Source organism: Aulonocara stuartgranti (assembly GCF_965226115.1).
Source record: "Aulonocara stuartgranti genome assembly, chromosome: 7".
Lineage (NCBI taxonomy): Eukaryota > Metazoa > Chordata > Actinopteri > Cichliformes > Cichlidae > Aulonocara > Aulonocara stuartgranti.
Window position 1 is genome coordinate 34,634,632 of NC_138945.1, and position 27,727 is coordinate 34,662,358.

Sequence of the window (27,727 nt, forward strand, 5' to 3'; positions counted from 1 at the left end):
CAGGTATGAAGAGAGAAGAAGAATGGTTTGGCCAACCAATTATTGGATGTAAGTGCACAGATCTCAACTGAGCAGCTGATGGTAAACAGTGTTATGTCATAACTTTTTGTGTGGGGTCCATTTTCTTTTCCAAGATGATTTGTGGGACAATTATGAGTTCACATGTGTCTGAAAATGTGTTTTTATGAGAGCAAGTGAAGACTGGAGTTGAAATACCTTAGATCAACCATCCAAAGCAATGAATAGTGCACAAGTCAGTTAAAGGAGCGAGGGCAGGCAGGGATGGAGAAGAGTGGGGTGATTTGTGACAGAAGTAGCAAGAGTGAAAAGGAAAGTTTACAAGACAGCAGTGAAACCTGCTGTGATGTATGGTTTGAAGATGGTGACACTGACAAAAAGACAGGGGGCAGAGCTGGAGGTGGCAGAGATTAAGATGTTAAGGTTTTAAGGAGAAGGGATAGTGTGTACAGGGAGTGCAGAATTATTAGGCAAGTTGTATTTTTGAGGAATAATTTTATTATTGAACAACAACCATGTTCTCAATGAACCCAAAAAACTCATTAATAGCAAAGCTGAATGTTTTTGGAAGTAGTTTTTAGTTTTAGCTATTTTAGGGGGATATCTGTGTGTGCAGGTGACTATTACTGTGCATAATTATTAGGCAACTTAACAAAAAACAAATATATACCCATTTCAAACATTTATTTTTACCAGTGAAACCAATATAACATCTCCACATTCACAAATATACATTTCTGACATTCAAAAACAAAACAAAAACAAATCAGCGACCAATATAGCCACCTTTCTTTGCAAGGACACTCAAAAGCCTGCCATCCATGGATTCTGTCAGTGTTTTGATCTGTTCACCATCAACATTGCATGCAGCAGCAACCACAGCCTCCCAGACACTGTTCAGAGAGGTGTACTGTTTTCCCTCCTTGGAAATCTCACATTTGATGATGGACCACAGGTTCTCAATGGGGTTCAGATCAGGTGAACAAGGAGGCCATGTCATTAGTTTTTCTTCTTTTATACCCTTTCTTGCCAGCCACGCTGTGGAGTACTTGGACGCGTGTGATGGAGCATTGTCCTGCATGAAAATCATGTTTTTCTTGAAGGATGCAGATTTCTTCCTGTACCACTGCTTGAAGAAGGTGTCTTCCAGAAACTGGCAGTAGGACTGGGAGTTGAGCTTGACTCCATCCTCAACCCAAAAAGGCCCCACAAGCTCATCTTTGATGATACCAGCCCAAACCAGTACTCCACCTCCACCTTGCTGGCGTCTGAGTCGGACTGGAGCTCTCTGCCCTTTACCAATCCAGCCACGGGCCCATCCATCTGGCCCATCAAGACTCACTCTCATTTCATCAGTCCATAAAACCTTAGAAAAACCAGTCTTGAGATATTTCTTGGCCCAGTCTTGACGTTTCAGCTTGTGTGTCTTGTTCAGTGGTGGTCGTCTTTCAGCCTTTCTTACCTTGGCCATGTCTCTGAGTATTGCACACCTTGTGCTTTTGGGCACTCCAGTGATGTTGCAGCTCTGAAATATGGCCAAACTGGTGGCAAGTGGCATCTTGGCAGCTGCACGCTTGACTTTTCTCAGTTCATGGGCAGTTATTTGGCGCCTTGGTTTTTCCACACGCTTCTTGCGACCCTGTTGACTATTTTGAATGAAACGCTTGATTGTTCGATGATCACGCTTCAGAAGCTTTGCAATTTTGAGACTGCTGCATCCCTCTGCAAGATATCTCACTATTTTTGACTTTTCTGAGCCTGTCAAGTCCTTCTTTTGACCCATTTTGCCAAAGGAAAGGATGTTGCCTAATAATTATGCACACCTGATATAGGGTGTTGATGTCATTAGACCACACCCCTTCTCATTACAGAGATGCACATCACCTAATATGCTTAATTGGTAGTAGGCTTTCGAGCCTATACAGCTTGGAGTAAGACAACATGCATGAAGAGGATGATGTGGACAAAATATTCATTTTCCTAATAATTCTGCACTCCCTGTACATCACACAGAGGATGTTGAGAGAAAGACCACAGAGACCATTCACAGATGCAGTGAAGGAGGACATGCAGAGGGTTGGTGTGACAGAGGAGGATGCTAGGAATAAGGTGAGAGAGAGCCAGATGATTGGCTACCCCAAAAGAAAAATAAGTAGAAAAGACTGATGAAGTGTGGAAAAAATAAGGGGCGGCAGTTTTTTTGTAAATTCTAACTTCTAAGAGCTTGCATTTCTTGTCATAACAATTTCCATCGCACACAGAAGTGTGTGAAGACATTTGTAGTATGCACCAAATTTTATCAGGTTTATTTTTTTATTTATTCGAGGTATCTGAGGTTGGCCAGATGAGTATAAGTGTTGTTAGTTTTTACCTTTACAGTTGACTTTGCTTTGAAATTACAGAGTTGATAGCCTCTAACACAATTTCTTCAGCACATTGCCTTTTCTCCACATCTTAATAAGTGACTCAGTTTCACACTAAGTGATATAGGAGTGTCTACAGTTACTCATCAATAAATATGGGAGCAGAAATCAGGCTCATGCACATACAAACATTTCCACAATGGCAGAGAAAAAAAAAAGGACCAGGCATAAAGACGATGAAATGAAGGTATATGCACATTCTGCATTTGTGCATGGACACAATTTTCTTGTTGGAGACGTGGGCAAGAAATACAGCGATAAAAGCCAAAACAAACTGGTCAGAGTAAAAATAACTGGTGTATCAAAAAGGGATGACTTTGAGCAGAACGAAATGTAAAAGGCTGAAAATGCAAAGAAAACGTTCTGACTGAGAGGAAAGGCATTCTTGGATCACAGCGGTGCATGGCTGCAATGCTTAGGATAATGAGCCAGAAAAGCAACAGGAGATGTTTGAAGTGAATTGAGGAAGAGCGAGAAGAAGAAAAGAAGGAAAGATGGCTCTGTAAGTGGCTCCCACTGTAGTACCAGTTAGCTGCTTTCTTGTGGGAGAAGAGAATGCAGGGGAAAAGAGAAAGAAATAAGGCAGGGAAAAGCAAAGGAGACGTGTTTGGGGGAATTGAAAGAAGGATGTAAACACAGGGAGAGCAAGGGATGATTAACAGAGGAAAACAGGAAAAAGAAACAGAATTAACAGAATTTAGCTGTATTTATTTATTGAGCAAATAAATGGATGAATTCATCATTAATCACCCATAATTAGGGCAAATGCACTTATGTTTTTCAGATGCATATTGTATGAGCCATTCACCAGGCTGGAGTCGCACTTTGTCACCCGTTCAAGCGTTTGCAAGGTGCAGCTGTCTAATCATTGCATATGCATTTAAAGGAGGATCACACCAACAGCACCAAGGCGATTATGTATTCCCTCTGATTTAGTGAGGTCACAGTATTTGTGGCAGTTTTGCAGACAGATTCTCCGCCTTTGAAATGAAGGCAATGAAAACATCACAGTGGGGGTTTAAAGGAGTAACAAGGAAGAATGCAGCGGGAAATGAAAAATGCTTTTAAGACAGGCTTGCATGTAACTGGGAAATATTCATGGAAACAAAAATTAGACAATATCTAACATGAGCAGTCTGACATGAGTCTCTGTGCATCCAGATTAGTTTGTGATACTTTTGGAGAACACGATCTCCTAATTTTTCCAGTTTCAGTTTGGTTTGCATGAAAATGATACATAATGTCCTGCTTTTTTGTATCTTTAATGATATAGAATCCTTCTGCAGTTCAGCTAATTACTTTTAATTTGTGGCACGCCTAATGTCTGGTGATTTCCATCCATCCATCTTCATCCGCTTTATCCGGGGCCAGGTAACGGGGCCAGCAGCCTAAGCAGAGAAGCCCAGACCTCCCTCTCCCCAGCCACCTCCTCCAGCTTATCCGGGGGAACACCAAGGCGTTCCCAGGCCAGCCAAGATATATAATCTCTCCAGCGTGTCCTGGGTCTGCCCTGGGGCCTCCTCCCGGTGGGACATGCCTGGAACACCTCACCCAGGAGGCGCCCAGGAGGCATCCTTGTCAGATGCCCAAACCACCTCAGCTGGTTCCTTTCGATGTGGAGCAGCAGCGGCTCTACTCTGAGCCCCTCCCGGATGGCCGAACTTCTCACCCTATCTCTAAGGGAGAGGCCAGCCACCCTTCGGAGGAAGCTCATTTCCGCCGCTTGTATCCGCGATCTCGTTCTTACGGTCACTACCCACAGCTCGTGGCCATAGGTGAGGGAGGGACGTAGATCGACCGGTAAATTGAGAGCTTCGCTTTTACACTCAGCTCTCTCTTCACCGTGACGGACCGTCTGTTGATCTCCGGCTCCCTTCTCCCATCACTCGCGAACAAGACCCCGAGATACTTGAACTCCTCCACTTGGGGCAGGAACTCATCCCTGACCCGGAGTGGGCACTCCACCCTTTTCCGGCTGAGAACCATGGCCTCAGATTTGGAGGTCATTTTGTCTGGTAATTTTTTTTAATGCAAATCTGTACATTACCGTGTGTAATTCTGCTCAAAAACCTTTAAATAACCTAACCAAACCAAACCATAATGTCACTGCTAATTACTAAGATGCAAAGAAATTTGAACTGTGAATTAAACCACAATACAGGGCAGCTGAATGTCTCTTTAGTTAAAGACATGCAGCTGCAACTTTAATCATCTAAATCCCCAACATTTGGTAAGTACTACTACTGCAATAAATGATACTTTGGTTTACAGTTTTTAATTGGGTTAAAATAATAAAAAACAAGAAGCTCTGGATAAAAATGGACATTGCCACATCGGCCCAGACATGTTGCTATTTCCTAATTCTGCTTGGCTGAACAGCCCGCATCCTTTAGGGAATCTTTTCTCTTGAATTCTAGCATCGTGTGTTTTCACAAGGCACTATCACGCTTTTGTCTGCACTGAAAAAAAAAAGAGGTGCTGGAGTTTAGATAACAAAACTGTCTGGGTCTATGATAGAAACGAAAAGTACTAGAAACTTAAAAGGCTGGAGGGGTTTAACCCAGTGACCCAGTTGTCTAAGACACAAGAAATCTCTGTTTTGAGTCCAAGCACAGAATGTTACGTGACATTTAGGCTCCCTCTTTTCTTATGTTTCCTCTCATCCTTTAATGTGCTCTGGTGGCTACAGCTGTGGAAAATGTGTCTTTGCATCACAACAAACAAACAGAAAATAAATCTAAGATTTATGTTTGACAGAATTAAGAAGGCTCTGGGAGAAAGAGGCATCTTCATGCCCTAAAATAAAACCACAGAGTAAATTTACAGCCGCTTTCTTTTGGAAAAAACAGCCAGTGTTGTTGTTTCTTCTGTGATGTTTGTGAATGTGCATAATGAATCTTGGGTGAGTCTTTAATTTTCAATATGCCAACCAAATTGCTTATCTTTCCCTTTCCTTCCAGCCACAATTGATCACATCTTTATGCTTTAACTGGTATTCCAATAAAAATATCACATTTTTCTACTTGCTTTGCAGACCACAGCCTGTAATTTAAAAAGCTTCCTCTCTGATTTTTATGTCTTTCATTTGTCGTATACTGCAATGTTAGTGCCACTACTCTATTTCACATCACGTACTCCTAGACATCCTGAGGGAGCTCAAACTAGACTCACTCCTTCCCACTGAAAAGCCAGCTGAGGTGGTTTGGGTATATGATCGGGATGTCTCCCTTTGTGGGCATGCCCAAAGGGAGGAGGCCCCGCAGTATAGACCCAGAACTCGCTGGTGAGATTATATATCTTGTCTGACCTGGGAGTGCCTCGTGTTCCCTTAGCAGGACTGAAAACGTCATAAGAAGAAAGAGCATCTCGAATAACATGATTCACAGATTTATATTATCCATGTAATTATCCTTAGTGTTTGTTATTTTTTATTTGTATATCCAGCTCTTGTTTTGCTAAGTGTTTTTTTCTTTTTATTGTGCCTGCTTGTGTTTCCCTCTGTCTGGCTTTTCCCTTCCAGTTTTCTGCTCTCATTACTGCCTGATTTAGTTTACAGACTCCTTACTGTCCTTCCCTCCATGTGTGTTTGCTTTTAGTCTGTCTCAACTTTTGTCAGATTGTTGTTGGATATCTCACGTTTTCTCTCGCTTACTCTTTTCTCATTTTGAGACATTTTTTTCCTGCCATCAGTGTGCAGCGCTTTGCATCTTTTAATTTAAGTGACTTTCTGACTCCACTCAAGTGCACTCTGGTTCTCTGTCTCTCTTTGGGTTGAACAATCTCTTCAACACGACTGATAATTTTTATGTATTTTTCCATTACGTACTTACTTGTTACTGCTGATTGCTTTATCATAACCAATCGGAGATAAACACCAGTGAGTGGACAACATTCTTCTTTAAGCTCTTCTCTCATTTCATTTATGGTCATTTAACTTCTAATTTGTTTGGGGGCTGGTCTTTTTTATGAAGCGTTGAAGCGTAAGACTTTTTTCCTGTTTCCGTTTAAAAGAAACAGACTGACTCGTATTCTGTGGATGTGAATGCACAGGGACACTAACACTGAACAGTGACACTACCATACAAACAGAAACCTAGACTGACACTGACACACTGAAGCGGACCCCTGTTTACTTGTTCAACATTTGAGCAATTGTTTTACAGTATGCATACAAAAAGGCATGGTCAAAGATGAAGTAGTCCAAAGTCTGCAAGTTTTATGAATGAATCAATGTGAAATACCTTCGTGGTTCCAGGTGTCAATGTGTGCTCCATGTGAGTGTGGAGGAAACAGGTCACACAGACCCAAAGCACAATTTTTTTTTCAGAAAATTTAAAGTTCTGCCAGGTAAACAAGCTAAAAACAGCATGATTCTGCTCGTCTAACCTTAACCTCCAGTGGTAGGCCAACACTGTAAAGGTTGCACTGAGGGAAGTGCTAGAGGAAAGGTCATGAGATTCATGCACTTTCATGGTTTATCTCAATGCAAAAATAGAACAAGAAATGAAGTCAAGCCACAAGTATCTACAGTATAAAACTATTGTGATCAGTGCATAGAATTAGAACAAGGGTTCATGCTCTTCAGATCAGCAAAATACATGTCCTGATATCATTATCAAAAAAGAGAGATAAAAATATGGAGATAATAAAACTGGAAAAGTTGATGAAGAATGAGGAAAAATAACATCTCTGTGGATAATATAACAAATAAGTGGATGTTCAAAGTTTTAGTGTGGATAGACTCACGCTGTAAAGGATGTCCACCCAGCCCTCCATGGTAATGCACTGGAAGACTGTAAGCACTGCGAAAAGGATGTTGTCGAAGTTGGTAATACCAAAGTTGGGTCCGGTCCAGTACACTTTACACTCGCTCCCACTGGGACAGGTCCTCGCTGGGGGCTCATTACCACAAGGCCAGTCAGCTGTTCTCTCATCTGACCAAAAGAGAGATACAGAGAGAAAGGAAAATGATTCTGCCAGCCTGTTTAAATCTACTAGACATATACAGCATAGGCTTGTTCCTGCACTTGTGTGCGTAACCAACCAGTGTTATCCCAATGTTTCCAAAATGTTTCACATTCTTCCAAAAAGTCCAACCATCTACTCCTAATCAGTCATCGTTCATGGCTACAACACTTACAAAGAAAAATACACCACAGGTCCATTAGTCACATCTGTGTCATAGTCTGCGTGAGCAGCTGGGTGTGGCCTGTGTGGATCCCTGCCTCCTGTACCCACCTTGCTGCGGGCCTACCATCCACTCACCCCAGCAGCACACCTGGAGTTCATTCTGGGCAATCAAGGGAGGGTATTTAGGCCAGTTCACCAACCCACCTAAGTTGGTAACAGCCTCTAGCTCAAGAGCCAAGTTCCTTGTTTGCTTACCTTGTCGGCGGGTCTCCTGCTCTGCCAGCCTGCTATGGCACAACACCACCACTAAGGTTCACCTTTTGGATTCTGGACACAAACCCTCTCAGTATTCTCAGTCACACTCCAGTATCACCAACCGCACTACCTGCCTGCCTTCACCACCCCACGCAGGGGCCTAGGAAACTCAGGTCAGACCTCCTAAACACTCCTCTGCCACCCACTCGGACCTCTGCCTCAGCCTCCTCCTACCCAAGTAAGGCAGTCCATTTCAGTATTCACTATAATCTCTGGCCCAACCCATGCACCCACTAACACCATTTCTCTCTCTCTCCCTTTAGTGTGCACCGTGAGCACCACGCCACCAGTCACTGCTTATGTAATGTACCTCGGGCTGCCACACTAGGATTCTCTGCCTTGTAATGAATTGTGTATGAAGTCAAGTTTCTAGGTTTTTGTTTCGCCACCACACTAGTGTCCACCCACTAACCATTATATTGTGTATAACGCCATGCTAAGGTCCCTGGTTTGTCTCTCCTTGTTTTCCCTGTGTTGTTGTAAATAAAACTTCTTTAGTTCAACTATTCTGCCTCCGCACTTGAGTGCAGTTCTGGTACAGGCCTCTGGCCCCCTTGACAATCTGCTCCAACCCACATTCACTGGTTTTCTCAGGTGAGGACCACTGACCTAGTAACCTGTAACTCTGAGTCAAGCTGCAGCCTCATGCTTTCAATCACTGCACAAAGCTCGGGTCCACAGGTGAAGGTCAGTCCAACAATCATCTTGGGAATTACAAGCTTGTCTCTCTGGCTTGGCTCACTTTAAAAGAATGACGCTATCATTGCAGCTGAGGCACTTAACTAGCAGCAAATCTTTTAGCTCCTCATCTATACTGATGACACCATAGCTCGACCTACATCTGTAAAATAGATTTCTTGTATCTTCTTTAACTTAACAGAAAAGAAGATGGCACAGATGAACTTGGGACATCCTTTCTTGTAAGTCAGGTCAGGATATTTTCCATTGATGTCCTTTCTAACATGTAGCACGCAACAGGAAAAGGCTTCAGACACATTGGCACTATTAGAAATATAGCATGTTGTTTATATAATAAGGCTGCTTGGATGGAGCAAAGAGGAGGCAGCACATATGATGGGTGCAGCAGTGAATGCACTGAACAATGAGCTGCATCGTCACACAGAGTTTATGGTAGGGAGAAGTCAGGTTAAACACCACCTTTGCTGATTGATGTTGAGAAATGAGTGAAAATAGCTGTAATGAAATATAAGAATGATGTTTTACGGACTTTTATTTCATTTTCTAATCTTTTCTTTGCATCACCACCAGCGCCTGGCCAAAGCCAGAGAAACTTAGATGATGGTGTCAGGAGATTCATCAAGAAAATGTGCATTGCATGATCACTAAAACAAACACAACTCAATAACAACTGTTTTATTGTGGATATAAACAGAAATAATTGATACGCAGAGCAGTAAAAAACAACAACAAATAAAGTACTTCAATGCACTTGAACTGTTTATGTTTTGTATGGAAAGAATTCAGATATCATCAAATCAAGCAAACTGCAATTTGTGTGCTTTCACTTGAAGCTCTGAATCTACACCATCTCTGTAATTGCATCAGCTGCCAGAACACTGTAAACCATCCTGCTGGATAAGCATGATTTAGTCGTATTCTGCATTCAGTTTCCCTTGGATGTCAGAGCTGGGAGTAACGTCACTCCTGAGTTCAGTGCTTTCCAGTGGTAAGCTGGAAAAGCTCGGATAAACAAAATTTGTTTTGCTCCTTTGTGAAGTAGAAACTTTCATGCATCGCTAGCATTACAGCATAATGCCTACTTTTGTTGCGCTTGAAAACACCACCACAGCATGTTCATGGGAAGAATCTCATCAGTATTCTATGTGTGGCTTGTTTAACGACTCAGCAGCACAGATTATATATTTTAGAGTTTTACTACATGCACTGCTGCCATCTCGGATTGTAAATTTGGACTTGGTGAGCTCTATATATGAATGTTGTAAAATAATTTTTTCCAACCTGCCGTGGAAGCTGTCTAACAAAGGAATGGAATCTTTTCTGGGATTCTCAAAGTGACAAACAATAATATTGGTGTACATGACAGGCTGCAGAAAGTTTGGTTAAAGGATGTGCTGGCACACATGTCAGCAGATGGAAACTAGAATAAAGAATAAATACTCTGAGTATAACAGATGCCTTGTGCCTCCAGAGTTTCATGAGGCGTAGTGGCTGATCACAAGTCGAGCCAAGTTTTAACGATGATTTGCAGAGCCAGATTGCAAAGCCAACATCCCCCTGGTGTCACTCCAGTGAAATGTGTCCTTTCCTTCCCACTGACAGGTGCCGTGTCAGCTGGACTCAGTGTTTACAGGTGATATGGGACCCCTCTGAGGTCTTCATTTTCTTTGGCTGGCTACACTTCTTCAGTTTTATAAGAAATGATAACCTTAAATAGCATGTTATTATTTAAAACAAGTCAGATGGCATATATACACTCAACAAAAATATAAACGCAAAACCTTTGTTACTGCTCCCATTCCCCATGGGATGGACGTAGAGACCTAAAATTCATTCCAGATACACAATATAACCATCCCTCCCAAACAGTGGTCACAAATCAGTCCAAATGTGTGGTAGTGGGCACATCTGCTATATTGAGATAATCCATCCCACCTCACAGGTGTGCCACATCAGGATGCTGATCTGACATCATGAGTAGTGCACAGGTGTACCTCAGACTGCCCACAACAAAAGGCCACCCTGGAATGTGCAGTTTTTTTGCGCTATTGGGGGTCTGGGGACCCAGAACCGGTCAGTATCTGGTGTGACCACCATTTGCCTCATGCAGTGCAACACATCGTCGCATGGAGTCTATCAGATTGTCAATTGTGGCCTGTGGAATGTTGGTCCACTCCACTTCAATGGCTGTGCGAGGTTGTTGGATATTCGTGGGAACTGGTACACGCTGTCGTATACGCCGGTCAAGCACATCCCGAACATGCTCAATGGGTGACATGTCCGGTGAGTATGCTGGCCATGCAAGAACTGGGACATTCTCAAGCTGCCATCTGCCCTGAACAATGTGAACCATGATTCATCCGTGAAGCGCACACCTCTCCAACGTGCCAGACGCCATCGAATGTGAGCATTTGCCCACACAAGTCTGTTACGGCGACGAGCTGGAGTCAGGTCAAGACCCCGATGAGGACGACGGGCATGCAGTTGAGCGTCCCTGAGATGGTTTCTGACAGTTTGGGCAGAAATTGTTTGGTTGTGCAAACCAATTGTTCCAGCAGCTGTCTGGGTGGCTGGTCTCAGACGATCTTGGAGGTGAACCTGCTGGATGTGGAGGTCCTGGGCTGGTGTGGTTACACGAGGTCTGCGGTTGTGAGGCCGGTTGGATGTGCTGCCATATTCTCTGAAACGCCTGTGGAGACGGCTTATGGTTGAGAAATGAACATTCAATGCACGGGCGACAGATCTGGTTGACATTCCTGCTGTCAGCATGCCAATTGCACGCTCCCTCATTGCTTGTGGCATCTGTGGCATTTTGCTGTGAGACAAAACTGCACATTCCAGGGTGGCCTTTTGTTGTGGGCAGTCTGAGGTACACCTGTGCACTACTCATGATGTCAGATCAGCATCCTGATGTGGCACACCTGTGAGGTGGGATGGATTATCTCAATATAGCAGATGTGCCCACTACCACACATTTGGACTGATTTGTGACCACTGTTTGGGAGGGATGGTTATATTGTGTATCTGGAATGAATTTTAGGTCTCTACGTCCATCCCATGGGGAATGGGAGCAGTAACAAAGGTGTTGCGTTTATATTTTTGTTGAGTGTATATATATATACAGTGGGGCAAAAAAGTATTTAGTCAGCTACCGATTGTGCAAGTTCCCCCACCTAAAATGATGACAGAGGTCAGTAATTTGCACCAGAGGTACACTTCAACTGTGAGAGACAGAATGTGAAAAAAAAATCCATGAATCCACATGGTAGGATTTGTAAAGAATTTATTCGTAAATCAGGGTGGAAAATAAGTATTTGGTTAATAACAAAAATACAACTCAATACTTTGTAACATAACCTTTGTTGGCAATAACAGAGGTCAAACGTTTACTATAGGTCTTTACCAGGTTTGCACACACAGTAGCTGGTATTTTGGCCCATTCCTCCATGCAGATCTTCTCGAGAGCAGTGATGTTTTGGGGCTGTCGCCGAGCAACACGGACTTTCAACTCCCGCCACAGATTTTCTATGGGGTTGAGGTCTGGAGACTGGCTAGGCCACTCCAGGACTTTCAAATGCTTCTTACGGAGCCACTCCTTTGTTGCCCGGGCGGTGTGTTTTGGATCATTGTCATGTTGGAAGACCCAGCCTCGTTTCATCTTCAAAGTTCTCACTGATGGAAGGAGGTTTTGGCTCAAAATCTCACGATACATGGCCCCATTCATTCTGTCCTTAACACGGATCACTCGTCCTGTCCCCTTGGCAGAAAAACAGCCCCATAGCATGATGTTTCCACCCCCATGCTTCACAGTAGGTATGGTGTTCTTGGGATGCAACTCAGTATTCTTCTTCCTCCAAACACGACGAGTTGAGTTTATACCAAAAAGTTCTACTTTGGTTTCATCTGACCACATGACATTCTCCCAATCCTCTGCTGTATCATCCATGTGCTCTCTGGCAAACTTCAGACGGGCCTGGACATGCACTGGCTTCAGCAGCGGAACACGTCTGGCACTGCGGGATTTGATTCCCTGCCGTTGTAGTGTGTTACTGATGGTGACCTTTGTTACTTTGGTCCCAGCTCTCTGCAGGTCATTCACCAGGTCCCCCCGTGTGGTTCTGGGATCTTTGCTCACCGTTCTCATGATCATTTTGACCCCACGGGATGAGATCTTGCGTGGAGCCCCAGATCAAGGGAGATTATCAGTGGTCTTGTATGTCTTCCATTTTCTGATGATTGCTCCCACAGTTGATTTTTTCACACCAAGCTGCTTGCCTATTGTAGATTCACTCTTCCCAGTCTGGTGCAGGTCTACAATACTTTTCCTGGTGTCCTTCGAAAGCTCTTTGGTCTTGGCCATGGCGGAGTTTGGAGTCTGACTGTTTGAGGCTGTGGACAGGTGTCTTTTATACAGATGATGAGTTCAAACAGGTGCCATTCATACAGGTAACGAGTGGGGGACAGAAAAGCTTCTTACAGAAGACGTTACAGGTCTGTGAGAGCCAGAGATTTTCCTTGTTTGAGGTGACCAAATACTTATTTTCCACCCTGATTTACGAATAAATTCTTTACAAATCCTACCATGTGGATTCATGGATTTTGTTTTCACATTCTGTCTCTCACAGTTGAAGTGTACCTCTGGTGCAAATTACTGACCTCTGTCATCATTTTAAGTGGGGGAACTTGCACAATCGGTGGCTGACTAAATACTTTTTTGCCCCACTGTATATATACGAGTATCGTTGCACCCCTAATATATATATATATATATATATTAGGGGGGCAACGATACTCGTATCGATATTGAACCGTTCGATACAGTGCTTTCGGTTCGGTACGCATATGTATCGAACAATACAAAATTTTTAATTTATTTTATCAACTTTCCTTCTGACGATGCTGTCTGTGTTGAGCGCTCAGTCGATCTGTGCTCGACAGTGCAGCCTAGGCGGAGTAGTCGAACGCAGATTCACTGAGCGCAGGGCAAGCTAGCGAGACAGAAGTTAAGCTCTCCTTGCAACATGGCAAATTGAACCTCCCCCACCCTAATTCAGATCTGACGTTTGGAATTATTTTGGTTTTCATGTGACGTATGACCCTGAAGGTAAGTGCGTCATGGACTAAAGTAAAACAGTATGTTGGAAAGAGACATTTCTCTGTAATAAACTCTCTTTTCCAAAAATGAGTGATTCCTCAATCAGATCCAGTCGGGTTACCAAAATCTATCTCTGCCCTGCCCGTCGGGCTATCGTAGGAAGGAAAAATATATGTCAATGCTTTTGCATTATTTCGGAAATGTAGCTGGGTAATTATGTCATTGGCATCGGTGAGCCACTGTCAATATGTGACATATTGAAATCGCGTTTGAATTTGCACTTGTTTTTTGCTTTCACTTTGCAATCGCGCGAACTGTGTATAGAGAGCGACAGTACTGATTGGTGAGTGATGATAATTTGTGCACCAATTCCTCTGACATCGTCTTATTAATCGTTAGCTTACTATGCAAACATGACAAGTGAAATCTCCCGCAGCAAGCTTAAACATGTGAGAGGTTGATTGCGCAGAGAATCGCTGAGCATTATGTGAGTGCGTGTGTAAAAGCAGCAGGATATATATTTTAGTTCTGCTGAGCCAAATCAGACAGTTCAGGGTGAAGAAGTGACAGCCAAAGAAAAGCTTACCACAAAACGGAAAAGTTATGACAAATCAGACTATAAATATGGTCACTTCATAGTCACTCCAAAAAACCCAACATGGTGCCAGTAAAACAATAATATTGAGGCTTCAGAGTGCACAGTCTAAAACCAGTGAGTGATTGTCACGGTAACTACATTCCAATATGGTTTCTGATCTAAAGGCAAAGTATCAAAAGACAGATTTAAAGAGATTAACCTCTTTTCTGCCTCTGGTAGAGGACCCGAGCTTGAAGGATAAACCGCCCGCAGGGGTGTGCTGGGTGTTTATATATATATATATATATATCTTTTACTATCTTTTATAGTGGAAAAATATTAATAGAGCTTCTGTTTTTGTTCCTGTTCTAAAGGTAGACAGCCTAGGTACTAACAGCATTTTAACATGACTCCTGTTTGGAGTCTGCCTCAAGTGGCCATTAGAAGAACTGCAGTTTTTGGTATTTCAGCATCGGTTTCATTTTTCAGCTCCAGAGTTTGCGCTTTGGTCTTAGACAGTTTGGTCTCAGAAGGCACTGCAGCAAGGCCCAGTATGACATAAAAGAGGATTATGATGAAAGCCACTCTACTAGAATGAAAATATAAAAACTAGGAATGAATGTAATAGGTTATGCTCTGAATCCTCACACGTGGTAAAACTGAAGTAATTTATTGGTGGAAACTTTAATCTCCATATTTATATAATTGTACGTCTATCTTTAATTTAATTCTACAAATGTTCAGTTAATTTAAGGACAGTTACTTTAAAAAAAAGAGAGAAACTTTTACTACCTATTAACAGGAACTGTGTGATAGTGCACCACCATAAAAGCTATTCATTTTCCTTAGGGAACATCCTCTGAAACAATTAACTGATAAAATTAATTATTTTCCAGCGTTATCATTTCTTTTAAAAGGTAATGAAGCTATTTGAAGTTTGGAGATGAAATATACCTCCACGTTAACTGCTTTACTATACAGGTCTTTCAGAAAAACAAAAAACAAAACAAAAACAAAGCACTGACCTCATGCCCATTGTGATTGATCACACATTTGTTTTTTCAAGATCTGAGTTTCATACAAAAATCAATGGCATTCAAAGGCCTCCTGAAAGGTAAAATGCTCTTATTCTGACATGTTGCAGCTTCTATTGGTAAATTCCATTATTATTATTAAATCTGTTGAGATAAAACCTTTAAAAGTGTAATGCAAAAGCTTTTCTCACTAGAATAAACTTCTGATGCAGGAGAAAGGTGAAAGCAGTACAACCCATAAAACCCCATCTGAGTTTCATTCGATCGAGAGGCCCAATGCTAAAATATCTCTATTGGGTTACTACAAAAGCTATCAATCATAACTTGAAGACAGTGAAAATGCCATCTATCAATATCAGGATTTGAAAAATAGCTGACAAAAACTGTGCTGTGGGTTTGTTTGCTACATTGATGTTTATCATACTGCCTCCAAGCGCTGTGAACATGCAGCTATTCATGTGGCAGGAGTACATATACAACATAATCATTTATGCATGCCTACTTTAATAATGCATTATATGTTCTCGTATTTAACAAATACATGGACACAGACAAAAGAAAATAAATGCTCCAGCAGCTAAGCTGATCAGGCAGTGTTGTCCTACAAATGCGCCACAGACAAGCTGTCACTCTCACCAGTGCCGTTCTTGAAGCAGGTGGTGTGGAATTTGCCCATGTAAAACTCCACCCCAATGATGGCAAACATAACAATGGCGAAGAACAGCAGCAAGCCAATCTGAAGAAGTGGAACCATGGCTTTCATTATAGACTTCAACACCACCTGGAGGCCTAAGAGACAAGAGGAGAGGAGGAGAATGATTATAGGCAGGGATTTGCCAATTTCTTGGAATTTTAAAACTTAAAAGGCAAAGTGAAAACTTCATGAATATCAAAAAACTAAAGCACATACAGATACGTATGCTTGTGTCTGCTATGAAAACACATACATAATAAATTCAATTTTATTACAAATTAGGGAGGCGCATAGACGTGTGTAACAAAGTTACAGTCACAGTTAAAACTGACAAATAATGACAAAATAACCTACTTGCAGTCGGTAAAATAAGTATTTATGATAAAATGTATAAATAAATTAAATATAAATTTGAATAAAAGCAACATGCTGTATATCATACAATTGCTTTTGCTTGGAAAATTAAGTATTCATAAGAAGAAAATGGTCAGGAACTAAGCCAACTTTCCAAGAAGAATTGGATCTCGGCTGCTTTAGCATTTGCATTTACTGGTTGCATTACATTTATCACATTGCTTTTAATTAACTGCTATCTTGCTTTATGTTACCCATTCGTTCACTACATTTAGCTACTACTTAATTTAACATGTGTTTATTTAAGATAAGATAAGATAAGATAAGACTTTATTGATCCCACGACGGGGAAATTTTTGCATTACCTCAGCTCAGGTACAGATATCAGAAGGAAATACAAAAATACAAATAAGTACAACCAATGAAAAAAAGTAAGATAATACACTATATACAACGGTAGCATGCAGTCTGAAGTGTAAAGGCTGAACAGGAAAGGTGAGAGAATCGTGCCCTGTGGTGCCCCCGTGCTGTAGATTACCACCTCAGACACACAGTCATGGAGCCTCACATTCTGTGGTCTGTCGGTAAGGTAGTCAATGGTCCATGCAGTCAGCTGTTTTCTTACTGTGGCTCCCTCCAGCTTCCCTCTCCGTAGTGCAGGTTGGATGGTGTTGAAAGCACTGGAGAAGTCAAAAAACATGATCCTCACAGTGCTCCCCACCTGCTCTAGGTGAGGGATAGGTGTAACAGGTAGATGACAGCGTCTTCCACCCCAATTCCAGAACAGTAGGCGATCTGCAGGGGGTCCATCGCTGAGTCCACCAGTGGCCGAAGGTGGTGCAGGATGAGCCTTTCCATTGTCTTCATCAGATGAGAAGTCAACGCAACAGGCCTGAAGTGGTTGGGCTTCTTGGGGTGTGCGATTTTTGGCACCAGAACCACACAGGAAGTCTTCCACAGTTCAGGAACCCTCTCCAGGCTCAGGTTGAAGATGTACAGGGCCACCTGACAGAGCTGGTCTGCACAGTCCCTGAGCAGTCTGGAGCAGATTCCATCCGGACCTGCTGCCTTCCTTGCCTTCATCCTCTTGAGCTGACTACTCACCTAATCAGCTGTGAAGTAGATGTGAGGCTGGGCTGGAGTGGGGGGTGGGGCTGGCTCTGTTGTGGGTAGATGTGTGGACAGGGGTGAAGCAGGGTTGTGGTGAGAGGAGAGCTCAGGTGACAATGGCAAACACTGTACCTTCTTGGTAGGCACAGTGTTCTCAACACAGAAATTAATGTAGTCCGTGATGCAGTGGGTGAGGGCGTCGATGCCCTCATCGTGAGGCTTCCAGAGTTCCTGCCAGTCTGTGCATTCAAAACAGTCTCTTAGGGCCTCAGTGCATTCCTCAGACCACACCTTTATCACCTTCTTTGTGGGGGGTTTCCTTTTCACCATAGGAGTGTAAGTGGGGTAGAGAATGACCAGGTTGTGGTCTGAGTGGCCAAGCGGGGGGAGGGGTGATGCGCTGTAAGCCTGCTTTGTTTTGGCAAACAATAGATCCAGGGTTTTGCTGTCCCTTGTATGGCAGTCAATGTGACAGATATTGAGGCATGATTGAAGTCCCCAGAGATAATAATGAGGGACTGCAGATGTGCCATCTGTAGCTGAGAGACGGTGGAGTGAATGTACTCACAGGCTGCTGTAGCGTCGGCCGAGGGTGGGATGTAAACAGTCAGCACAATAACGTGTGAAAATTCCCTGGCCAGGTGGTATGGCCGGACGCTAACCGCCAATAGTTCAATGTCTTTAGTACAGCGCTGTTCCTTCACAGTGATGTGTCCTGGGTTACACCATCTCTCGTTGACGTACATTGCCAGTGCCCCACCTCTCCTCTTACCACTCTCCATTGCATTCTGGTCCGCTCTAACCAGTTGAAAGCCATCCAGAGTTATGACAGAGTCCGGCGTGTGGTCCGTGAGCCATGTCTCAGTGAACAGGAGGAGGCTGCTCTGCTTGTACTCCCACAGCAGTCTGGTTAGCGCAATTAGCTCTTCCATCTTGTTGGGTAAAGATCTTACATTACCCATGAGAATGGATGGAATGCTTGGTTTGTACCGTCTCCTTATTTCCCAGTACTTCACTCCAGCCCTGCCCTCCTCCGACGCCGTAATTCCTTGGAATCTTGGGTCGCTCCTCTGGGAGTACTTTCCTGTTGCCCAGTGCTAGTAGCTGTTCCCTACTGTAAACAATGGGGTGGCTTACAGATTCTCCAGAAATGGTGGTAAAAAGTCCCAAAAAGAGTAGAAGACATGCTACTACTCTCATGAAAATTTGTGGGTCCATGTCCCGTTGCACAACAAATAAAAGATGACCAAGAGTGTCGGGTAAAAAAGCTTAAAACACAAGAAAAAAAGAAAGGAAAGAAAAAAGCTGGGAGCTGAGGAAACAGGCTGCCTACTGTGGCGCCATCGTGTCACATTGGTCACCAATTTTAACTATTCATCTTGGGCTAACCTTTATGTTTTTTCAAGTTGTATTTATCGTTAACTTCATCTATCACTCTCTACTTCTAAATGTAATGGCTACAGCAGAGTATTAGGCCCACATTAAGAAAAAAATATATATTATTGATAATTTTGAGATTAAAATTGAAATTTCTAGGTCAAAGTGAAATATCTATTTTGGGAAAAAAGTTTAAATGTTGAGATTACAGTTGTTGTATCAAGACAAACTGCCATGGTTGGCATCACATTTTGACTGTTTTCACAAAATAGACTTTAATCTTGAAAGTTCAGCTTTACTGATCTAAAACGCTACCTATATAAACTTACTGGGGATTCCTGACACCAGCTTCAGGGGTCTCAGCACTCTCACCGCTCGTAGCGTTCTCAGGTCAAAGTCTGAACCCACCGTGGCCAAGATTCTGTATGCAGATGCAAACAAAGACAAGAAATAAGCCCATTAAAAGTCAGAAATACATAAATGTATGCTTTTATCTACAAGGAATATACTCTAGAAAAGCTTAGTGAATTTTTTCGTGTGTGTGTGTGTGTGTGTGTGTGTGTGTGTGTGTGTGTGTGTGTGTGTGTGTGTGTGTGCGCGCGCATCCTTGCTAGTGAACCACAGCTGCCAGCCCTCATTACAAGCTGTACACAGAACGAAAGACCTAAGTGCTCCAGTGAAACACACACATAAGAAACACATGCTGTAGGCTAAAGAGAGAGCACGAGTGAGTGTGAGAGAGAGAGAGGAAGATGAAAATAAGAATTACTGTAAAAACATATATGTGAATGTGAACAAAGATATTCCTTTACATTTCCCACTTTGGACTGGTTCTCATAATAGTAGCATTTTATACAACGTGCCTCACTCACACACATACACGCTTTTGTACCAACGTACCAAAGAGCAACTTGGCGTTCAGTATCTTGCCCAAGAATTCGATGGCACACAGATTAGAGCAGCCAGGGATTGCACCACCAACATTTCAATTAGTATATGACCTGCTCTACATTATGAAATACAGCCACCCCATAAAAATACCTTGCTAGACTTTATTTGTCACTGAGTGCAGGACAGGCACCAAGATGAAGTAGACAGTTGCATGTTACCATCCACCTATGAATATGTTGCCATCTTTTTTTCTCTTTGTGTATATGTCTTCAATATAATATTTTGGGGAGACTGGCAGGTTGGTATTAGTCTAGCAGTGCAAACTTCAAGTAAAAATGAAAGTAACTACTGAGCGAAAGGCAATTATCTCGATATCTGACATGTTTCCATTCAGTTGTTCAATGTGGGACTTTTTTTTCAACACTAACCATACAAAAAATCTTCCTCTGTGACAGATACACTACAATGTGCCCCATTTAACTTTGAAATGAAACCCACACGTTTGCTTTGTTCATAAGAAAGAGTTATTTTTAACCACATTTGAGAATAATTAATATTTTTAACATCCCAAATGGGTGTGTTTTTTAAGTCTCTCAGTTAAGTACTGTTGGGAGCCACAGAGCAGCCCCAAAAACCTCAAGAGTGCAATAGCTTTTATGTTGAAGGCAGAATATACTCACGACTGAGGAAATCTTCTTCATGTAAGTGTGCAACATACTCACACACACACGCACACACCTACACACACACACCTACACACACACACACACACACACACACACACACACACACACAGAAAGTGAGAGAGAGTAGAAGACAAGAAGAAAGGTCATTTATCACTCCCTGGCAGTGTTGGGACTAACGCGTTATTAAGTAACGCGTTACAGTAACTACGTTATTATTGTGGTAACGAGCACGGTAACTAGTTATTATGCCAAAATCAGGAACGCGTTAGTCGTTACTGGGATTTAGATAGGGTCGTTACTCGTTACTTCGTGTGGTGGCTATCGCGGAGCTTCCACAGATTAAGTAACATTAGCAAGTGGTGGAGGCCAGCAGGTGGATGAAGGAAAAGGGACGCAGAAGGAAAAGAGACCCGAGGCAGCCGCCGGTCCAAGTGTGAACTGAACTTCAGGTAAGAAGTTCTGACCTGCAGTCTCTCTGGGTCAGATATAAACCAAGTTTAGGTGGAGTTTATTTTCGTTATTCTGACTTTTTCCGTACTGCGTGCTAGCTAGCATGACGGAGTTTCTATACAGCTGGGTGGTGCTATGAAGTTAATGATGTTGAACTTTATTTTGTTCATAAGTTATTAGAGTTGCCAACCGTCCCATCTGGTATTCAGAGAAAATATTAAGCGTTTCTTATTGAGGTGAAAAGGAACAGTTTGTCCCGTAATTCAGCTACAATGAAAAAGGCACAAAGCTGGAGTTATTCTGTGTCTTTGCTGCACAGCTGCCTCTTCTTCTCTCATCCTCCCCCCCTCACGTTTCTACTTCAATCATGAAACTGATCAATGATCAGCTGATCGGCTCTCTTGTTTTTTTGTTTTTTTTTCTTTTTTGTTTTTTTTTCTTTTTTTTTTTTCTAATAAATAGGACAGGGGGAATGAATGAGAGAGAGAGGGGGAGAGAAAGAAAGAAAACCAAAGGGGAGAAGAGACGGTGAGAAGGGGGGGGAAGAGAGACAAAAAAAAAAAAAAAACAACTCCTGGGTCACCTGTATGGAGAAAAAAAACAAACAAACAAACAAACAAAAACAAACAGAGGAGACAGCAAACAACAAAGAGCAACATAATAATAGAGAAAACAAAGCACCATCACAATAAACTAGCTAGTCATAGATATCAGTATTTACTAAGTAATAAACGATATTGTGCAGCACGCAAGATAGACAGCGCACAGTGTGCTTTGAGGCAGCAGCCAAGAAAGCTTTAGTCCGCGTCTGTGAATACCCATGTGTGCATACCTGTGTGGATCAGCATGCTTGCATTCCAAAGGTTTCTCCATGTAATGATCTGCTAGGGAGTGTGGGGGGGGCCACAGCCCCCGTCCTCCAGGGTGTGAAGCGGGTATGGAGGAGATCAAAACTCCAGACATCCAGAGGCCCCCAGAACACAAGAGACCATGGAAGACCATGGCTCTCTTGTTTGTCTATCGCTCACTTTGCGCCGAAAGAGGAAACCAGCGGATGTCGCGCTAAACAACAGCAGCACGTTTGATCAGCTGTTGTTAGAATTTATTTATTATTAATTTCTAGTATCAGCTGATGTTTGCTGGAGCCACAGCTGTAAAGCTGCTGGTCATGATATGGTTTGGTTATCTGGTGAGAGGGAAACATGAAGATGAAACCAGGAGATGTCCTTACTGAATCATCAGAGCTGAACAGGTGATGGAGAAACAGGTTTACCTTTTAGGTGACATGAATGAGTTGAAGAGAAGTTATGAACTGTTTCTGAGAGACAAATAACACCAGGATCCTTTTCTAAGTAGCTGACAGCTGGTAACTGTGCAGGGGCGGGTCTAGCAAAGTGTGGCCAGGGGGGCAGGTAGGGCATTAACAGGGAGAGGGGGGCACAAAGAAATACTTTTCTTTCTTCTCATTTAAAATGTCTCGCTTTTAAAAAATAATTATCTGAATCTTACAACAAACAATTGATAGATTGATGCATATATACCATCAAAACAGTGAACATCACTATCACAACAGTGTTTATTTTCATTCAAAGGCTTTATGATTTTTCCTATAATGGTGGGCCAGTCTCTAGTCAAAATGCCCGGGACGATTTTCTGTCCCAATCCAACCATGTATGCAGCTCATCTGCAGTCTGGTGTTACCTACATCTTCCTATTCAGAAGGCAGAATTTCTGAGTTCTGAGTACAATCGAAAGCACCACGACTGCAGTTTTTGTGTTGGATGTAAAAGGCGCACATGACGCTGTGACGTAGGCTAGAATCATGGCAGCAGTCAATGACGGTCCAGGCGTGGGATTTCTCTCGTGGAAATATGCACATTATCTTTTCTTTTCTATTGGTAGGTGGCACAGTGCACTTGTGGCAAGTAAGCAAGCTAGAAGACTGGCAAAGTTATGGAAGAAACACATTAACAAGAGAATTCTGAGTAAAACCAAAGTTACTTTCCCTAGCAACTAGTTACTTTGAAAGTAATGAGTAACTTGAAGTAACTGAGTTACTTTTGAGAGACGTAACTAGTAATGTAACTAAGTTACTATTTTAAAGTAACTTACCCAACACTGCTCCCTGGTTACCCGTTGGCATGATAACAAATAAGGCAAATCTATGCTTTATGATATTCGCGTTATGGGTCAAAATCAGTGTGCTGGGATAAAGGTGACCGTCCTAGCGCTGTAGTATAGAATATATTATTTCATTTAAAAGGGCCATTTTATGATAAATTACAACTATTTCTCATTATCGGACTCTATCTGTGTAGCTTTGCATGATTCACAGCTCAAAATAATTCGAGTTTGCCTTATACTGGGTTTTAGTGCAGATTCAGCCAATTCAGGCCAACTTTCACCTAATTGATTACCCTTTGCAACCAAAAGGTTTGAACAACAGGTGGGTGGGGCTTCTCTTGTGTGCCTGAGATTATAATATTATGAAGCTCTGCTGTTATTGAGGCCATACTGAGCCAAAAGTAGACAAAACACTTTAAAACTGAGTGTTTTTAAAGTAGGGGTCTCAAACTTGTAGCCTGGGGGGCTATTGCGGCCCACGCCCACGTAACCCCTATTTGATGTGAAGAAGTGGCCCATGAAGTTACTTTTTTTGTTAGGGAGGATTTGTTTGTTGCTGCGTGCAATGTTAAAATAAGTTCTTTAAAAAGCAAAACATTACGAGCAATATGAGCAGAAAGCACAAACACGTTGAGGGATTGGCTGTGTTTCTTCAGTGAGAGACTTATTTGTAAGGAAAACAATTTTCACTAGCAGTCAAAAACGAATGTGTACACTTATGTTTGCATTTTTATTTTGTTAAAAAGGAATAAAATTATAGCATGTCTGGCCAGAAAGAGAGTCCCAATTTGTTTATTTGGTAGTTCACCAAAAGGCTTCAGATAGTTTGCAGTTTTGTCTTGTTATATAAGATCTGAAATTTTAAAAAACAAACACAACTCTACTTTTTGGAAATATTTGTGGGTGTTTTCTTGTTTGTTTTTTTCATACTACCTGAACACTAAAGTGGCCTTCTAATGTGATGACAGTGCCAGCAGTGGTCCATAGCTCATTTAGGTTTGAGACACCTGGTTTAAAGAGTTTTTGGCTTACAGGAAGTACTTTTGTCCTTGTTTAATATGAGCGCCCACCAATGTAGCCGTATATATGACAGAAAATAAGGAAGGGCATAGTAGTAATAGCACATTTTACGAACAGGCTTTGTTCAAATTCTATGCCTGGGACGTATTCACAAATATTATCATTTACTTTTTCATATGCGGTACATTTTATTTCTCATACTATAATTTCATCTTTCAGTTTCTTTTTTTTAAGTGACAAAAAAGGAAGCACAAAGTGAGAGATCACAGTTGAGGGATGAGTTAAAGATAACACAGTGGTGAGGACTGTGTAGGAATAGTGTAGCAAAAGCTTCTAAACACAACACAACAGGAACAGCCACACAACAGCGCATGCATTCATAAATGTACTCGCACTTCTCTTAAGAAATAAGCACGCACACAAATCCTGTTTATTTCCGTTGTACTAACACATCAACGTACAGTACTCATGCCCAGGCGCCCTAGGCCTAAAGTTGACATAAATCTATTTGAATTTCAAATTAAAGGCTTCCAGGTTGAAAAAAACAACCTTATTTTGTCCAGATTTGGATGGTGTAACTAGTTTCTTCTGTGGCCCTCGGTATCCACTGTGCTCGCCATCTTAAAAAGCTTCAAAGTCTGAAATATTTCTTCCTTATCTAGTGGAAGAAGATGAAATGCATTGTGTAAGCCCTTACAGCCACCCAAATAAGTAAAGGCCTAAAAAGCCATATATATGTGTAAGAGTTGCTAATATTATGATTTGATATCAGATCAGTTGTTAGATGTTATGTGTGGTCCAATGGCTGTAACAATATATAATGGGGTAGTCCAAAAACAGAAACATACAGTGCACACGCTGTAACATAATCCTGACTCTGACAGCTCAGATTTCTCTTGCAACTCGTTCTAGTTCTTCGGTTTTCAGCACTTTACTGAAGTCAGAATCATCTTTAGTCAACTCCCATTGCACTAATGACTGTCACACATCAAAGAGGAAGCCCAGGTGGAACAGTGTTTAGACCTAGATAAGATCAGGTTTTTAACTGTGACAAAAGAGGATTAAAATCCCACGTCTGAGCCGGGAAACAAGGATAACATTTAAATGAAGAAACAACCAAGGAGCGATTTACAGCAGCTGGTAATACATCTAAAAGCAGAGTCGACCCTAAGTTATGTATTAATACATTTTAATTTCCTGTGTGTTTAATGATAAACCAAAAGTTTCTTGACATTTGTTTGTAGTTTAAAATACTCCACAACAGGCCTCTCCGTGACTCCTACTACACCTAGCACTACCATTGCTGCGTGGTAACTACAAGCTCTGAAACCTGAAATGCTCTTTCATAACACCCAGAACCTCCAAGGGAAATGCTTGTCATTCACCCAACTGCAGAGAAAATATCAAGGCAAGGATTCCCAGACACTAATGTTCGCTTTCTTTGGTATTAACAGTCATAAATCTGAACTTCCACAGCCACTTACAGAGCTGCGTATGGACAAATGTATGCTCATTTATCCATTCATATTCTTAGTCACCTATCCAATTTAGGTTTGCAGAAGGAGAGAAGTGGGGTACACCTAGAACATGTCACTAGTCCACATCTCCACTAAAGTAAGAGAATGATGCTTCTCCCTGACTGCACGCGAAAGAGTTATACCTTTTTATAAAGTACAAGAGTTGATTTTTGCTGATTTTCAGCAATAATTTAAGGTTGGAAGTGCTACTGAGCACAATCTGCACATGCAAGAATTGTTTATTCAGCATATGTCACTGTGACCTGGAGAAATCATAGACTGTATAGAAGATGGGTGTAGTCTGTGTGTTATCACCAGCTGGTTAGCGTTACCCTCGAGCTAACTGTTTCTCCTGTCACTGTCGTGATGTTTTGATTCTGGATGTAATGAGTTAGAGCTGGATCTAAGTGCAGGCTCAGTAGCAGTTTTCTAATTGAGTCGCCCCCTCCTGGGAATTACAAAGCATGCACGTTGCACACTTTTCAGACCTGGAAGCTTCCTCTTTCCTACTGTCTATGAGAGCAACAGAATAAAAGGGCCTATGAAAACATGAATCACCCTCTGTGCTATTTCTTTTTTTAATCACAGTCAATACTTCACTTTGGTCTGTTGCAAACAGGTGTGTGTATGTGGGTGCACATTTCTTGTGAAGGATCTATCTGATGATTGTGTAGACAGACGGTCGGGCAGGGAGCAGGTTGACAAAGAAGAGTTTTAATATCACTTTATCATTTCCACAATATATCCATGCCGGCGCCAGACACCAGCACAGGATATGCAGAAGGTGATGCTATCGTCTGTCAGTCGCTTACACAGCGATATGCCACTTTCCTCCCTATTGTTAGACAGACGTACAAAAGTATGTTCATGCAGGAGCAGACTGATAAAGAAAAAAAAAAGGACATGAGCATGAAAAAGCACAGAATACAAGAAGATTTCTACATAACTGCATACATTCAGATGAACCCAATAAAGGTTCACTTCCTGTTTAGTTCATCAAATATACAGATGTGATTCAGCCTTTATGATTGGATTATGAATAGCACAGGAACTACTTCAACACTGAAGAAACAATGGCAGAAAAAATAGATAAGAGTGATTCATGCTGCCCATCAAAATCCGCAGAATGAAACTTTGCTTCATTTAGCTGTCCATTATTTTTTGTTCTAAATGCAAAAAAAAGAAAAGAAAAGAAAAGAAAGGAAACTGTGTTATTGACAATCAAGTTCCCATCCTGATTAATTGACATGCTTTCAGAAGTGACTTAAACTTCCCTCCACACAGGGCGATGGCCAGACTTTCATAACCAAGAATGGAAAAGTGAAGTGGCTAATGATGAACATGGATGACGTTACTAGCAAAAAAAAAGAAATTCCTAACACTGCATTAAATGTTAATTATAAGAGCTTACCCAAATATAAGATCTAGAACTTATGTAATGTGAAAAATGCTCCTCAGAGTGACACAGTTGGCATCTATATATGCAACTCTATTGAGGTTTTAAGCCTTTTTTTTGTTCGTTGCTGTGGTTTCACCGCAGCTACTTTCAGCATCTTCTGATTAAAGAGTGAAGCGTCTGAAGTACTTGAAGCAGACACCGTCACCAGCACTGTGTCTTATGCACATGTTAGTGCTTTTTATGTACTATAGCGTTTGTGGATCTATTGAAAACAAGCACAATTGTAATCTAGGGCTGAGTTGAATATTTGTGCTCTCTGTAATAAACTCTGTTTGTGTTTTCAAAGTGGAAAGATTTTTTCCCCCAAGGCTACAAAGAATATTCAATATGAAGTCTGGAAGGGAAACACAGAGAACATTCGTGGATGTAGTGAAGTGGGAGATGGTTGGTGTGACAGGGGAAGACACTAGGGATAGGGTGACATTGGAGCAGATAGTCCTCTGTGGCAAACCCTATATGGAAGAACCAAAACAACAAGAAGATAAAATGTGCATTTTACCAATGTTTATGTCTTCTTCTCTAAGTCACAGGCATTAAACTGTTACAACTTCGCTATTGAGATTATGATATGTCACATTATATTGATGCTCAAAGTTTAAAAAACAACTAAAGCCAAAACCAAGATTTTTTTAGATTTAGATTGTCACACTTGGACTGATATGATTACACCAGCATGTCTCTCTGCAACCCTGGTATGAATGAGTGAAAGAAAATGTATGCTGGCTGGACATTTCATGTGGATATCTTTTGTAAT

The 27,727-nt window shown here is 41.8% G+C and overlaps 1 protein-coding gene across 5 annotated transcripts in view; it reads right to left on the reverse strand.

Annotated features, from left to right (window-relative positions):
* cacna1bb (calcium channel, voltage-dependent, N type, alpha 1B subunit, b) overlaps positions 1 to 27,727 on the reverse strand; it is a 221,529-nt gene that overhangs the window by 128,446 nt on the left and 65,356 nt on the right. For all 5 annotated transcript variants that reach the window (XM_082541616.1, XM_082541615.1, XM_082541614.1 and 2 more), the window contains exons 4-6: positions 19,156 to 19,247; positions 15,928 to 16,080; positions 7,188 to 7,375 (exon numbers count right to left, since the gene is read on the reverse strand). In XM_082541616.1, the coding sequence (XP_082397742.1) occupies positions 7,188 to 7,375; positions 15,928 to 16,080; positions 19,156 to 19,247 (433 nt within the window). The remainder of the gene's footprint in view (positions 1 to 7,187; positions 7,376 to 15,927; positions 16,081 to 19,155; positions 19,248 to 27,727) is intronic.